At 42.1% G+C, this 14,894-nt stretch overlaps 2 protein-coding genes across 3 annotated transcripts; one reads left to right on the forward strand and one right to left on the reverse strand.

Moving 5' to 3' along the window:
- The first annotated feature begins 713 nt into the window (after nt 1-713).
- Nucleotides 714-9,870, forward strand: zbtb40 (zinc finger and BTB domain containing 40). Of its 2 annotated transcripts, XR_013964915.1 has the most exons (11): nt 714-828; nt 2,135-2,287; nt 2,770-3,260; nt 3,416-3,829; nt 4,215-4,421; nt 4,691-4,855; nt 5,711-5,934; nt 6,470-6,629; nt 7,117-7,373; nt 8,070-8,409; nt 8,445-9,870. XR_013964915.1 is itself a non-coding variant. In XM_080776502.1 (10 exons), exons 2-10 carry the CDS (start codon nt 2,139-2,141, stop codon nt 8,268-8,270), a joined length of 2,268 nt encoding a protein of 755 aa, XP_080632628.1. In that variant the 5' UTR covers nt 714-828; nt 2,135-2,138; the 3' UTR covers nt 8,271-9,870. The 2 variants fall into 2 exon arrangements, 1 of the variants encoding a protein (XP_080632628.1); XM_080776502.1 differs by having other exon boundaries at nt 8,070-9,870.
- Nucleotides 9,871-10,050: 180 nt separating this feature from the next.
- Nucleotides 10,051-14,549, reverse strand: cyb561d1 (cytochrome b561 family, member D1). Its single transcript, XM_080784843.1, has 3 exons — nt 13,929-14,549; nt 13,713-13,750; nt 10,051-11,744 (listed from the first exon to the last, which is right to left on the reverse strand). The coding sequence occupies exons 1-3, from the start codon at nt 14,083-14,085 to the stop codon at nt 11,238-11,240; spliced, it is 702 nt and encodes a 233-aa protein (XP_080640969.1). The 5' UTR covers nt 14,086-14,549; the 3' UTR covers nt 10,051-11,237.
- Nucleotides 14,550-14,894: the final 345 nt, after the last annotated feature.

Here is a 14,894-nt window from a genome sequence, read left to right on the forward strand (position 1 = left end):
CCTCTGGGAAAATCCCTAATTGAGAGTGTAGGCTTAACAAGCCACAGATCATATAGGCTGCATGGCTAACAGGGCTTGCCTTGGGCACTACCATACCATCTCTCTATATCATTTGATAATGGCATATTAAAAACATGACTTACCCAATGAAAATATAAACTTCACAGAATATATACCACGTCTTCGAATTATAACAATCGATTGAAGATTATCTGAATATCGCACAAGTAAAATATCAACTTCTTTGCAATGGGCCATTGCTGGGCCCAAGGGGGGTCATCAAGTCATGAAGTACGAGCAATATACATATATAATATGTATATATATATATATAACACAAAAGTCTTCACTTTTGTCTTGTGTTTACACACTTTTGTCTTCAATGTTTGTGTGTTAATTACTTTTGCCTTAAAGTTTTGTGTTTACACAAACATTTACAATGTTAAATGTTTAACATTTAATTAACATTGTAAATGTTTGTGTAAACACAATTGTGTTTACACAGACCCTCAAAGATGGACATATATTTTTTTATCGAAAAAGTATCAAACCGCACCAAAATATTAAATACGAAACCAACCGTGAATATTGTGATTTTTTCCCTTTTCACACACACACACACACACACACACACACACACACACACACACACACACACTTACTTCGATAGGACACCAAGAACGATGTAACGTACAGGGATCCCACCCCCAGCAGCGTTCTGCATTTAGCAGTCGCCATTTTCAAAACAGTGAAGCTTTATTGCGCATTCAAGAGTTGTTCAGCGATGGAGTTTAAATAAAGAGCCGGATCATTTGAATAACATTCAAGGTAAAGAAGGGAAGGGAAAGCATGTTATCCGATGTAATAACAAAACATATAATTCCTCCTCGTCTTTCCTTTCCTTGGCCAATTTGTGACCGTATGTTACATTGTCCTCCAGATTAGCGGCAGCAGCTAATGTTAGCATCGAAATCACTGCACATGAAACGCTAAAGTCCGATCTCCAACGTCACATTAATGAAAAAATAAAATAAAAAGGGATTTTATGAGCACATTATGAAAGAATGCCAAATATTCCAGGGTCTCGGTCTCCCTCCCTGAGCATCTGTGGTTCTTGTCGAAGCATCCGTTCATTGTGTCACTGTCTAACATCGGTCGGGCATACCTGAGTTTATTTCTAAAGTTTTTTGCCCCCTTCAACACTAAAAACCCATAATGGTCAAAATGAAGTCAAATGAATTGTATGTACATTTTTTGTACAGTGTGCCCTCAGTCCCTACTACGCTCATTCTGTAGCTCCATCTCGGAGGGCACAGTATGGGGCTTAGGTAAATTGTGCCTATTTAGATGAATGTTACAATATTCCGTTCACACTCACACTATATTTTCTTGTAATTCTATCTATGTTCTTGTTGGATGGACTCGAACGGATGGATGGGACACCTTTAGGCCTGCTGCCTAACCTGCTGCCTACTAGTCCATTTCCTATACAACAATCAGTTGCTAAATAGTTTTTTGAGGGGCGCTAGCCCCTCCTATGTCTAGCTTTGAGGGTGTGTGTAAACAGTAAAACACAAACATTGTCCCAACACAAACATTGAATGCCATTGATAATGAATGGCCAGTTTTGAGTGTTTGTGTAACCGTAAACACAAACATTGAAGACAAAAGTGAGGACTTTGTGATTGGCCGGAACTAGATGATGTATGATGATATGGGTGTGATTTTATATTGGAAATTTGGACTTAAAATTATACATTTTAATGTAGCCTATTTCGATAGGTAGGCCTATCTATGTAGGCCTATTTGTTTTAGAGTTGTGTGAGTTTACCAGGGGAGCTATTTCACTCCTGACTCCATCCGGATGTTTTCTGAGTAAATGTTGGGGGAAGGAAAGATTTCCATAATGTATATACTTCTAATATACAGTAGGCTGTACTCGTCTTAGTCGTCTAATTATAATTGTTAATTGTACCTCTATTTCCCCCCTCTCTGTTCTTTGATTCTCCTATTACACACGGTCAAACCTCTAATGTCCACACACTGACACACATACCTACTGTACCTACTGTAGAAAACATTGTCTCGTCTTGTCATTCTCCATCACACTTCCACACTTTCTCTCTGTTGACAGGGCCATGGAGCTGCCCAACTACAGTAAGCAGCTTATGCAGCAGTTGCGGACCCTGAGGAAAGAGGGACAGTTTTGTGATTGTACTGTCCTGGTTGGGGACAGTTCCCACCGTGCACACAAGGTGGTCCTGGCTGCTTCCAGCTTGCTCTTCAGGTTGAATTGTTTGTTTGTCCTTTTGAGACACATTATCATGTTTTCTCCCCTGACATACATCGATTTACAATTTGGTCATACTAATTTAGCACAGTGGTTCCTCAACATTTTCAGGCTGTGACCCCACAATGATAAGCACTTAGAATGTAGGAGTTGAGGCATTACATTTAGTTTGACTCTTGTTCCACAGATATTGTAAAAATAGCACGCTCACAACGTCAATCGTTGCGAGGCGTTGTGAGCTTGTAGATCACCTTTTTTATTTTTATTTTTTACAATGTTTGCCCCTTTCTTATATTATTTGACAATTTCGTTTTTATAGAGTAGTTTGTCACATTTGCAAATGTTCTGAAATATACTGTATCATATTGTTTTAGAAAAATATTTAAATACACTCTTTAAAACTCTTTTACACTTTATTTATTGTTTTCCTTAACTTAAAGCATAGCTTATTGTGGTCCATCTCCTTCCTTCTCTGGCAGATCTCTGATAGACCACTCAGACAGTATCTCCATTGACACGGCAGTTGTGTCATCCCTGGAGTTTGAATGTCTTCTGGACATGGTGTACACTGGCAAACTGCCTCCTGGCAAGCACAATGTCAGCCGGATCATCGCCGCCGCCGACAGCTTGCAGATGTTCGACGTGGCAGTGGGCTGCAAGAACATCCTCACCAGTCTGATGAACCACCAGCCGACGGTCCTCCCACAGTCAGACGACCATACAGACCCCCAGGTCAGCAAGCTCCACAGCGTGCAGCCTGAAGCGACACCCTCGCCCAAGAAGGGTGATTTGAGCTCTAGAAAAGTCACTACGAAAGCTGGGCCCGCTGGGGTCCAGGTGAGGCGTCAGGTGGAAAAGGCAGGCAGTGAAAATGAAACTGGGGATGAAGAGTTGTGCTCTGAATCTGCAAAGGATGAAGACATGGAGGAGGACACGAGGGAAGATGAGCAACCGCCCTGTGAAATCTCAGGTAATTTTAGGCTACTCAGCTATTGGTTCAGAGTACATCTAATAAGTATTCTTTATATAGAACTGTATAAAACAAAATTACAGGCGCGTGCGTGCGAGTCTACAGTTGATGAATAGCCAGCTCAATGATTTGACCCAGCTGACCTCTCACAACAGGTACACAGATCGACTCTCAGGGGGATGGCCCTGAATCCACCAGCAGCACAGATCAAGCCACCTGCAAAGAGGAAGAAGCAGAAGATGATGATGATGGAGAAGAGGAGGAAAGCGGAGAGGAAGAAAATAAACCAAAGGAGAAGGGAGGGAAGAAAAAAAAAGTATTGCAGTCGGAGCAGCCTTACTCCTGTCGCTGGTGTAAGAAAGGTTTCGCCTACAAGTGTCGGATGCTGGCTCACACCAAGCGCTGCCCCATGTCAAAGGAGTTCAAACACCAGTGCCTGCTATGCTCTGAGAAGTTGGCCACGCCACGTGCACTGCAGCGCCACCGCTCTGAGGCCCATCCGGATGCAGCACGCACCAAGAAGAAGGCAGTGTGTGACATCTGTGGTAGAACCTTTGCACACCCCTCAGGTGAGCATGCACCTGTATGTATGCATAAATGTATGTTATCAGAATATCAGTATGGCAACATAGTGCTGACATTGGTCGGACGATTCTTCACACAGAGATTATGTGCATTCTTCAGTTATGCAATCGTAAACACGCACACATACAAATGCTATCATAAGGGCTAAACAAAATTGTGAAACCAGCTCATTTTCAGGGTTTCTTATAAGAGAAGTAATATTAGCTCTACAACTTCTTACCGCTTGGATGTTGAGTTCATGATGAATAAAGAGGGTCAATGGACCTTCTCAGTGATGGTACAGATACCTATTCTCTTCTCTCACCCCCCAATACCCCTGTCGTCGTTCCCGACTCCCCTCCCCCTCCTCCCACCCCGTCATTGTCTCAGGGATGATTTACCACAAGCGGACGGAACACTTTGATGAGAAGCCGTTTGCATGCCAGGAGTGCGGAACGAAGTTCGGAGCCAACTCGTCACTGAAAAACCACATGCGACTGCACACCGGAGAGAAACCCTACCTCTGTAAACATTGTGACATGACCTTCACTGTGGCTGCTGCACTCGCCTACCACACCAAGAAGAAACACTCGGAGGGTAGGCCTGTCACAAATCACAGTTATTACATAATCGTCTAATCGCACTTATTTGACATAATCGCAATTAATCGTCATAATCATTTCCATGTTAAAAAATGCTCTTACATTTTCAAATATTTAAAATAAAGCACACTCTTGCACTCTGCAAAAATATGTAATTGTGTGTGTGTGTGTGTGTGTGTGTGTGTGTGTGTGTGTGTGTGTGTGTGTGTGTGTGTGTGTGTGTGTGTGTGTGTGTGTGTCCGTCCGTCCGTCCGTCCATTTCAGGCAAGATGTATGCATGCCAGTACTGTGAGGCCCTCTTTGCCCAGTCCATTGAGCTGACTCGTCACGTGCGCACACACACAGGAGACAGGCCCTATGTGTGTCGGGAGTGTGGCAAGGGTTACAGTCAGGCCAGTGGTCTCACAGTTCACCTGCAGACCTTCCACAGTAAGAAGAAAGATGGATTGATACACATATTTGCTTATATTGATTTGCTTATTGACAATTGGGTTGTCAATAGACACAAAGACAATCATAACAATTTATTAAGTCATTATTTGCACATGTAAATGTAAGGTCTAAATAGTGCATAAAATGTGTGTTGCACTGCTAACCACCAAGGGGTGATGCATTGGTAATGAATGGAAATGGTGGTGTTGAACACCATGTTTTGTTTGAGAAGACCATTCTTTGCTGACAAAGTAAACATTCCAAGTGAAGGATACTAATTGCCCCAGTTCTTCTATAATCTGACACAGAAAGTGTGGATAATCTATAATTATTTTATTATTAAGCCCAAGAAATTGTAATATTTATTTTATTTACCATTACAATTATATATTTAGAAGAGTAGAGTGGAGTATAAATGTTTATAAATGTGTCACTTAATGAAATATACAAATATGACTGTTTTGAGGAATTGTCATTTGATTCAACCCAGAAAATGTTTCTGTTTTTCAACTGAACAAGTTGTCAATGGTTAAATGAGTATAATTATATGATTTATATGATAATTATATGATTGCTGGCTAGTTGAAGGTATTCACCTGTAGAGGGCAGTCTAATGCTTGTTTTCACCACTGTGACTCTAGGATGAAGCTACTCTTCAAAATGTACAAAAATACTAAATTAGGAATTAGCCACTATTTTCACTATTTCTAAAGTTTTTTTTCTTTCTAAAGTCTAAAGGTTTTTTTATATTTAATTGTTTTTTGTTTATTTTTTACCTTTTGAAATAATAACAAAATATGATAAAAATTGATATTTTCTTGTGACAAAAATTTCCACTCTCACCCATGTCAGACATTTCAGAGCCACACGACTGTCAGAAGTGCCGCCTTAGTTTCTCCTCGCTGGAGGAGCACCGGCAGCACATCCAGGAATGCCACCCCAAAGACTTCAAGTCCTCCTTGGGGTGTCCCGTCTGCAACAAGATGTTCACTACCACCGCCCTGTTGGAGAAGCACAAGAGCACGCACGCCGGCAGCAAGCCCTTTAACTGTGACATCTGCCTCAAGTCCTACCAGGTTAATTGTGAACCACTTAAATCATATATGCTTCTATACTTGGTCTGCTCTGCTTCTTTTTTCGCCCTGCTAGTCTAGTCGCTAGTGGTCCGCAACCAGTCTATTAATTTTGTTATATAATAATCATGACCTGGATGGCTGGCTGTTTTTTAGTACCCACTGGCAGAACATTTGAATGACGAGGAGGACGAATGGGTTGCACTTTCTCGCAAAACACTGTGCCACACGTTCAACTTGCTCATGAACTCAATCTGTCTGAGGGTAGAAGGGCAACTGAAGTACTGAACTGATCCACAAGCTCACAAGGCATTTCATCCACAAAGTGTTGTGAGCTTACAGTACAGTAGATCATCTATTTTCGTGTATAGATCGGGCTTAGACCTTCCTTCTCCCAGCAGGTGTGCAATCACATGTCAATGAAGTACGAGCATTACTTCTCAACTATGCATAAATATAAAGAGTAAAATTCTATTCTAGTCTGTGAGTAATTAATAGGTCTACATATTTACCATGATCTCCATCTCTCCATTCACAGCAACTGTCAGGTCTCTGGTACCACAACCGGACCACTCACCCAGAGGTATTTCTGAACCAGAGCAACAGACACCTGAAGCCCCTGGTACAGTGTGAAGTCTGCTTCAAGTTCTTCCCCAATACGGCCAGCCTGACCAGGCACCACGAGGCAGAGCATGCAGGTAAGTGCATACATTCTGGACAAGATGCATTTCAGAAAGGCGACTCCCTCCACCCGCCGTCATTCACACATTCATTGCCACAGAAATACAGAATTCAATACGACTCTTGCTTTCGTTTGCATGTACAGGCACGTCTGCTGGTAAGAAAGACGACATAGATCCTATACACCACAATAAAGAATAGTAATTAAGAAAAAGAGATTATGGAGGTGAGCGTCAGTAGTTTACATTACTGGATATTGCAGCGACCAGGTAATCGCAATTTCCCTGGTTCGATTTTGGGTGGAGACCTGTGTTGCATGACCGTTCCACCCTCTCCGCCCTCTGTATCTTATTCTTATCTAAAGTTAAATTAAAGCAAACATTGCTTAAAAAAACACAAACACACATTTCTATCTCCCTTCTTCAGAACAATAGTAATACACAACCCAGTGTATATATGTCGCAGCATCTTTGTAAATGCTACCTGTTGGTTTCTCTGTGCCAGCGCCAGAGGTCTCAGCAGTGCGCTGCCCATTCTGCCCAGGCGTGTTCCCCAGTGAGGAAGAGCTGCAGGAGCACGCCAAGACCCGGCACCCCAGTCAGGAGGGCTCTGCCTTTGGCTGTTCCCTCTGCCCCACGGTCTGTGCCTCCCAGCACCTGCTCCAGGAGCACTTCCTGACCTGTCACGTGGCGGCGGCAGCAGCAGCAGATGAACAGGCGGAGCAGGGGGGAGGCGAGGAGCAGGAATCCACGTCCCATACAGTAAGCCTTTACGGAACTCTTACTGTGTGGTGTTCATTTATTGTTTAGGCTTTGAATTAAATAATAATATATATTAGATGATGATCATGTTCAAGGACATGCATACATTATTCAAGTAATAAAGTCGTGAATTCAATAATCTGAGAATTGGAACATTAACCAAAAACAAAGTAGCACTCAGTACATCTGAGTGCTACTTTGGTTTTGATTAATGCTCAGATCTTGTATTAATGACTTGAATGATTACTTAATTACTTGAGTAATTAGTATACCCAAATGTTGTTTATAGACTTTACATATCAAGTAAATATACTACATACGACAGTGGTGTTGTTTATTTACACATACTTTTGAATGCAGGCTATGTATGTAGTGGGCCCAATTTTCTAATCATCAGTATTAGTAGTAGTAGGGTGTTTGATGCTCTTTTGTTTTATTGTTTATTGCTTCTTAAATGTATCCCAATTAGCCCTTTGCTAAATCCCACCCCAAAAAGCAACTTAGCGAAGGGCTAATTACTGTAGCTTACACCTTGGTCTATAAAGGACATACTATAACTATAGACTGTCCAATCAGCATTTTAAACTTTCTAGACAGAAAAGATGGTTCGGAGTTCGAGGACATTATTGAACTACAATGTTGACACACACTGATGAAGTTAAATGTGCTTGTTTCTCGTGTCATGTCTGCTGTCAGGTTATCCAGAGGGAGCAGTCGGCCAGTGAGGGGGCAGAGACCAACATCTCTCTGGACCAGTCACAGATTGACGGGTCCGAGCAGGTTCTAGTGGCCCTGGGAGACAGAGAGGATGGGGGTCCGCCGTCGGCGGTGGTGGAGGTCAATGTGGATGACCTGCTGAATGGGACAGTCACTTTCATTTGTGGGGGCAACCAGTGACCTCTCAACCCTGAACTCTTGATCTAAACTTTAACTAACTTACTTTCATTTTTCTAGTTTGACCAGATGTAGTCTGAGATCCACATGAAGCCAGGCGTTTTATAGATCCCGTCTTGTTTTTCTCCTAACATGATTAGAGGTTCAGACATTCAAGGACTTATCACAAATTAAGAGCCATGAAGACGATTATGTATTGGAAATGGAAAGTGAATGATGTGACCAAAAGGCAGCACTGAACCCCCGATATGAAAGCAAAGAAAACAAGTCAAACTGGTTGATATTGATGTTCAATTCTATGATTGTTGATTGTTGTGAAGTATTTGAAAAAGCGAGACATGAAATTGGAATTAGGCCAACTAAATATACAGAATGATTTTCAAAAGCTATTTGGTGGACTGTGTAATGGTTGTAATATGTACACTGCATTAAGCAATGAAAAACAATATTGTCAAAATTCAAATGAATATATTTGTTCAGCACAAAAGATTTCACAGAAACCTTGTTATTCTTTGAGAACATAAATGAAAATGAAAAAATGTCAGCCATTCCTCCTGGAAGAAACACTCAATTAAATAAGTTAATGGTCTCAATAGTCCCTGTCCTGAGTAGTATCGAAGCATGTGTGTTGTAAGAGTAAAGGTGTGTAATCAATCAGTGGAGTGACATTGCGGAAATGGTAATTGCGGAAATGGAAATTGTGGAAATGGTAATTGCGGAAATGGAAATTGCGGAAATTGCAACATGTACTATAATTGAGGCCTGGAAAAAAAGAGATTTTCATGTTAAGCATCCTACTTCTGTGTTTACTTTGAAGCTGCCTACTCTGCTGACTCACCGGATGACAGTGTGTGTGTGTGTGTATGTACACTGTATATATTAAAATTGGCTTGGTGGTGGTCTGTGTGTCGGTGGGAGTCAAATTCACCTAACATGGCTGTAGCAGCTCGTAATGTAACAACGGCTCATAATGTAAATAACCTAATCGTAATAAAAGCTCATAACGTACTGTATAATAAAATGAACACATAATGTAATAACTGAATTTTGAAGACTCATTGTTGAAAAGTGTAATAAATGAATGAAGTAATAATCAGTATCATAGGTCGGTAACATGGTCAACATCTTGTTAGTACTGTATCATATTAGTATTGTCGGTGTCATTGATGCCGTGGAAAGGGTCAGTGACAAACTTGTGTGCATCTCAGTGTAGAGTAGACATTGCCGAGGACCTAAAATGGGACAAAAGAAAACTCAGCACGAGCAGCACCTGTAGGCCTAGTCTGTCATCAGAAGAAATGCTGAGTGTGCCCCCTCCACCACCCTCGAACGGAAAGCCATGCACAGGGTAGTATGTTACAGTAACAAAGATCTTTCCCTTGCCTACTGGGACTGCGTGTAAAGATTTATGCCGATTGGTTCAGTGGTGGCTGTCTGTGTAGAACAAATCTCTGAAAATATAATCTCCGACTCCAAGCCCTTTGCCTTTATTACACCATGAACTGTTATTACATTATGAGTGGCTAAGTAATATTATGGGATAATGTAACACAAACTTATGCAAGAATGTGTTATTACTTAACGCACTCATTATTGTATTACATTATGAACCGTTATATTTTGAGCTGTTATTACGAGTTCTAAAATAACGTGTAGAAACATGACTGTATTTTATATAATTGACCCTATGATTATTTTACATATCTTGATATGTAAAATCAGAATAAACACCAACACAATCTTAAAACACAGTCTGGTACTTTTTATTCCTAGCCATATATCAACATTTCAAAAATAGTATAAAACTGAAAATACTCCGTGACTGATGTCAGTGCTGCCATCTATTCTACAGGTTGAAATTTGCAGCCTGCTGCACACACTAGCCCCACCTAAAAACTCAGTCACGACAGATGCTTGATATTTAAATAAATATAAGGAACAGAAAATGTCATAGTAAAACAGTTGAACTACAAGATGGTAGTGTATGACTTTGTTTAAGGTAAAACAGTGTCAAAGGTTTTTGTTGCATAATTAAGCACAGGTGACTTATCAAACAAGAACAGGGATCAAGTCATGGTGTTGCTGGTATGTCATACATCCAACAGGTCTTTGTGCATTCAATGTGGTTATTGTAACACATTTCTAAAAAGAATAACCCACATTGATGACTGCTTCACAAGGACATAGCGAATAGCATCTACTTGCATCACAAAACAAGACGAGCAGCACGCATGCCCTCATTGGCTGACTGAAAGGAGACACAGGAGCCTTTTCACAGCAAGAATATTGATGTTAATTGTGGTTGTTTCATTTAGGTGAAATGAAACACACAAAATTAATGTCAGTACCTTCAGCTGTGTTATTTACCCACTGGAAGGTCTACACTCTACAGTGACAGTGAAGGGTCTATATAGTATGGTTTACAAAATATGAGGCAAAAGGCCTAATGGAAAACAAAGGGGTCGTATTTCTGCAGTCGATAGAATAAGTCGCAGTAGCTCAGCGCAGCTAAAGGTTGCAAAGGCAGACAACGCAAAACCAGGAGGATAAATAAATACTAATTCAAATGAGTTGGTAATGCAACAGTAATGTTCACTGCTTTCCCCACTTTTACCACTAGCTTTGCAGTCTTTGGGGAAACCAGTCTAAATACAGTGCAGTCTCTCTGAGCCCATTGCTCTGCTGGATAAATACTTTATGTGCAACTGTGGCTCCAAAGAGACCACCAGACAAAGAAACCAAGCTAAAGAGACAATCATGTGCAAGTTGTGCCTTCAGTAGTCTGTCAGGGTTCTCAGTCCATGCCCCAGTACATTCAACATGTTCAGTGTTTTTTACACCCAGGATTCTACTGCACACATGTGCTTATTTTTAGGGCATCTCAATTACCTCATTACATAGTTATTTGGAACATGTTTTTACATTTGGAGGGGACAGAGTTAAAGGGAAAGCCAAATTATAAAAAGCATCCTAGCTGGTGATGATCTTCTTGCGTGGTAAGTAGGCATTTGTAATCTGGTTCATGACCACCAGAGCCGGGAAGAAGGGAAGCAGGACAAAGGCCCACCACGCGGGCCCCTGCACCGTCGCCTGGAACCAGTCGGAGTACATGGCGGACACCACAGTCACCGTGGCCAGCAGGTAGACTACAAGGCCACAGGTGGCGTGATACAGCTTCAGTCGGGGAGGGGAGGCGACCCGCAGCAGCTTGGGGAAGAGCAGGCACACACCGCAGGTAGCTTGGAGAAAGGTGGCGGCCAGGGTGCCCACACCCAGCAGGCTGTGCCAGCTGACAAGGTGGGGGCGCTCCGAGACATTCTTGCTGGCCACCATGAAGCCTGCTCCGGTGGCTGCAGTAATGAGGACCAGTGCCTGGCAGAACCAGTGGAGGCGCACTTTGCCTAGACGGGACTTGAAGCAGAAGGGGGATCCCTCGTTGGAGAACAGGAGGATTCCTTCTGTCATTAACAGGCAATACTGAGGAAGAGGGAAAAGGATGACAGGAAACAATTAATGTGTGGTCCTCTATATTATATATTATAAAGGTAAAACTTGGTTTGTGTGTTGTGTTTGAAGGGGTTAATAATGAGATGACAGATGGAATGCGCTAAATAGTAATCTTTGTGTGTGTTGTCAATACGACAACACAAGCAATGAAGGAGTGGAGAACACATAAATGCACACTAGCTCATCTGTCACAGGCAGTTCGTAACAAAGGAAAACATTGTGGCTGACAAAGAATAAGATATGCTTGTGCCTCAAGTCTCTCTCTCTCACACACACAACTATACAAGGCAGCATTTCTAGGTCAGGTTGTAACAGAATAGCTCATTGGTAACATCACAGTGCCCAGGGCATTTGAAGTCAGCCAGGCAGTGACCATGCACCAGCCTGTACCAAACGCCACTATCCATTATTCACAACGGAGAGAAGGGATGGAGGAGCAAAGAAAGGGAGCAGGGGAGATTACATGGTGCAGAGAATATTAGAGGGAAGAAATTATGAAGATGATCAGAAAGGTAGGATGATAGGGTGGTGCAGTTTTAACAAGTCACAGTGAGACTCAAACCTTCCCAAAAGTGTCCTTGAACAAAACACTGCTGCCCCTCCTTGGCTTTTGTTACAGTGGATAATAGCATTGGTGTGTTTGTTTTCTTCTCTTGCCTTAAGTTGCCTAGTGTAGTGTACGGTACACCGTTTAAAACTGTAATCAAGACTGTCTGAAAAGACGTGGGCAGGTATCCTGGTGCAGGTTACAATTGTTAAAGCACAGAGATAAAAGTGCAATCCAGGGCTGTTTCTTGAATGTTGAAAATTAATGAAAATATTTTTTTGTATGACATTCGGTACATGATTCAAGAAAAAAAAGGTACAAGTACATCTAACATATTTTGCTAGTGTGGTGTATTATGAATCATATAGCATATTCATAACTACCTGGTTAGTCATAAATGTACATATAACTTTAACTCTGTATTTATCCCTGATCTCACTCCAGTGTCTCACCAAAGTGCCTAGAACTAAAGTCTATTTGCATATCAATTGTTCCACAGGCAGGAAGCCAATCTCGTGGCTGAAAGACAGTCATTTCAAATTGTAGGTTTTACCCTTTGACTTCTCAAGGAAATTCTTGGGGAGTGATCTTTGACAGAGCCATTCTTTAGGGTAGGAGGTTTGTCTCTATGCATTTTATTACACACACACACACACACACACACACACACACACACACACACACACACACACACACACACACACACACACACACACACACACACACACACACACACACACACACACACACACACACACACACACACACACACACACACTGCATGTTATAGATGTATAAAGAGATGTGTTGGTGAGATTGTTTGGAAGTTAGAGAATGGAGGAGACCATGATGGACAGGCTTGGCCTGGCCTTAATGTGCTATACTATGGAAAGATGACTTTGTTATGCTGGTAACCTGATGTAACTATATGGAAGATGCCTTGTTTGAATAAATTATGGACTTTGCCTGGGAATCGCAACTCATTTCGTGCTACATTAGGAAAATAAGGAAATAATCCACGGACCCCTGTAAGAAAAGATACAACACTAGCTAAAAGGATTGGTTTAACAGTTTCATGTGTAACGAGATCAGTGTGAAGTACGTGTGTGCCTGTGCGTGCCCAACATTACTTAGAATCATAACAAACCCTGGGTACTATATTCTGGGTCAGTATTCGCCATACTGATATTTGGAAGCCTGGGCCATGTACATAAAACAACAGCTGGTATGACAAAGATCAAAGAGAAGGTGTCATGTGTATCCTTAGGTGCCCTGCCCATGAAATGTCTGTCAACCCTCATATATTTGTTTCCCTGTCAAATTAATTGTATTCAAATAAACAGCTAAAGTGAGTGTGTGTGTGTGAGACTTGTGTACTTGACTGAACTTACTGCAACAGACATACACACTGGATGCCAGGAAAACAGACCTAAAATGACAAAAACAAAACAAAATCATATTATAAACCTGTAGAGACCCAACATCAAATCGTAAACAATGTGGTTTCACCATCACCATCTGTATAAAGCAAGGTGTTTAATGCAAGTGTTCAAAATGACTCTGCATCTTATAGACATAAACTTGAGGCTTATTATGACGGTGCTTACTTGTTCCAGGGCGGGATAAGAGTGAAATGAGGACGGTCAGGCCCAGCGCGGTGACATGAGCCGCTATCACCGACACCCTCCGCATCCACGCGTACAGCCAGAACTCACTCATCACCAGCCCCTCTCCTACCGGACTGTACTCCACATCCGACCGCATCTCCCGTATCCGGCAGCACTGCTACCTGCAGAAGATGCTGCCTGGTACCATTACCGACACTGCGTGTAGGCAGGGGGTTTCCCAGTGGGACGACGCGCTTATTTTGCCTATTCTTACATTGAGAGACCTATTAGAATGTGTTCAAATGAAGCGCGCAGTGCGATCCATCAACGAGCCAAGCTTCAACCGAAATGTGTTGTCTTTCAGTTGGCCAAAGAGACAGTGGATGGGACATCTTCACCCAGTAACATTTCTTGTCGCTAGTACAAACTGTGTTCGGTGTTTTCCGCCGGATTAAAATATCTTTAAATCCTCACAAGTAAACACAGACCGTCCAAACAAACGGGAGCGTTTCCTGGCTTGTACAGCATCCATTGACAACACAGCTCCGACCTCTGCTAAAACAGAGCATAACTGTGTAAAGACGTTACAGTAACGTTAATCCATCATGTGGCCCAGGTGCCGTCCTCGGACCTCCTCTCGTCTGTGACTCTGTGCACTTCCTGAAATGAACATCTGACAACAAACCGGCAAGTGACAACATGATGCATCAACTATACATGCCATCGTCCAGGAGGTTCTTCCAAGCCAATCCAACCATAGGGGAATCCAACCTATGCAAGAGCGACAGTCCCTTCAGGCAATGGGATGTACTGTATGCGCCCTCCCTTTGCAAAAACATCAACGTCACCGCCAGCCTGTGCAGATTAGGTATTTTATAGCCTGGGGAACCTGACTGCACCTCCAAACATCAAAGACGCATATGCCATTTTCTGAGTTGCAAAACTGCATACATGCATTCTTTCAAT

Source organism: Protomyctophum bolini, assembly GCF_963924005.1.
Source record: "Protomyctophum bolini genome assembly, chromosome: 2".
NCBI classification, from domain to species: Eukaryota; Metazoa; Chordata; class Actinopteri; order Myctophiformes; family Myctophidae; genus Protomyctophum; species Protomyctophum bolini.

Excerpts from the sequence above, each read along its gene's own strand:
- zbtb40 (XM_080776502.1), top strand. The coding sequence starts at position 2,139 with ATGGAGCTGCCCAACTACAGTAAGCAGCTTATGCAGCAGTTGCGGACC. Across the intron at positions 2,288-2,769 it reads GCTTCCAGCTTGCTCTTCAG|ATCTCTGATAGACCACTCAG; the intron begins GTTGAATTGTTT and ends CTTCTCTGGCAG. Across the intron at positions 3,830-4,214 it reads AACCTTTGCACACCCCTCAG|GGATGATTTACCACAAGCGG; the intron begins GTGAGCATGCAC and ends TCATTGTCTCAG.
- cyb561d1 (XM_080784843.1), bottom strand. The coding sequence starts at position 14,085 with ATGCGGTCGGATGTGGAGTACAGTCCGGTAGGAGAGGGGCTGGTGATG. Across the intron at positions 13,751-13,928 it reads CTTATCCCGCCCTGGAACAA|GTCTGTTTTCCTGGCATCCA; the intron begins GTAAGCACCGTC and ends TTGTCATTTTAG. Across the intron at positions 11,745-13,712 it reads CAGTGTGTATGTCTGTTGCA|TATTGCCTGTTAATGACAGA; the intron begins GTAAGTTCAGTC and ends CCTCTTCCTCAG.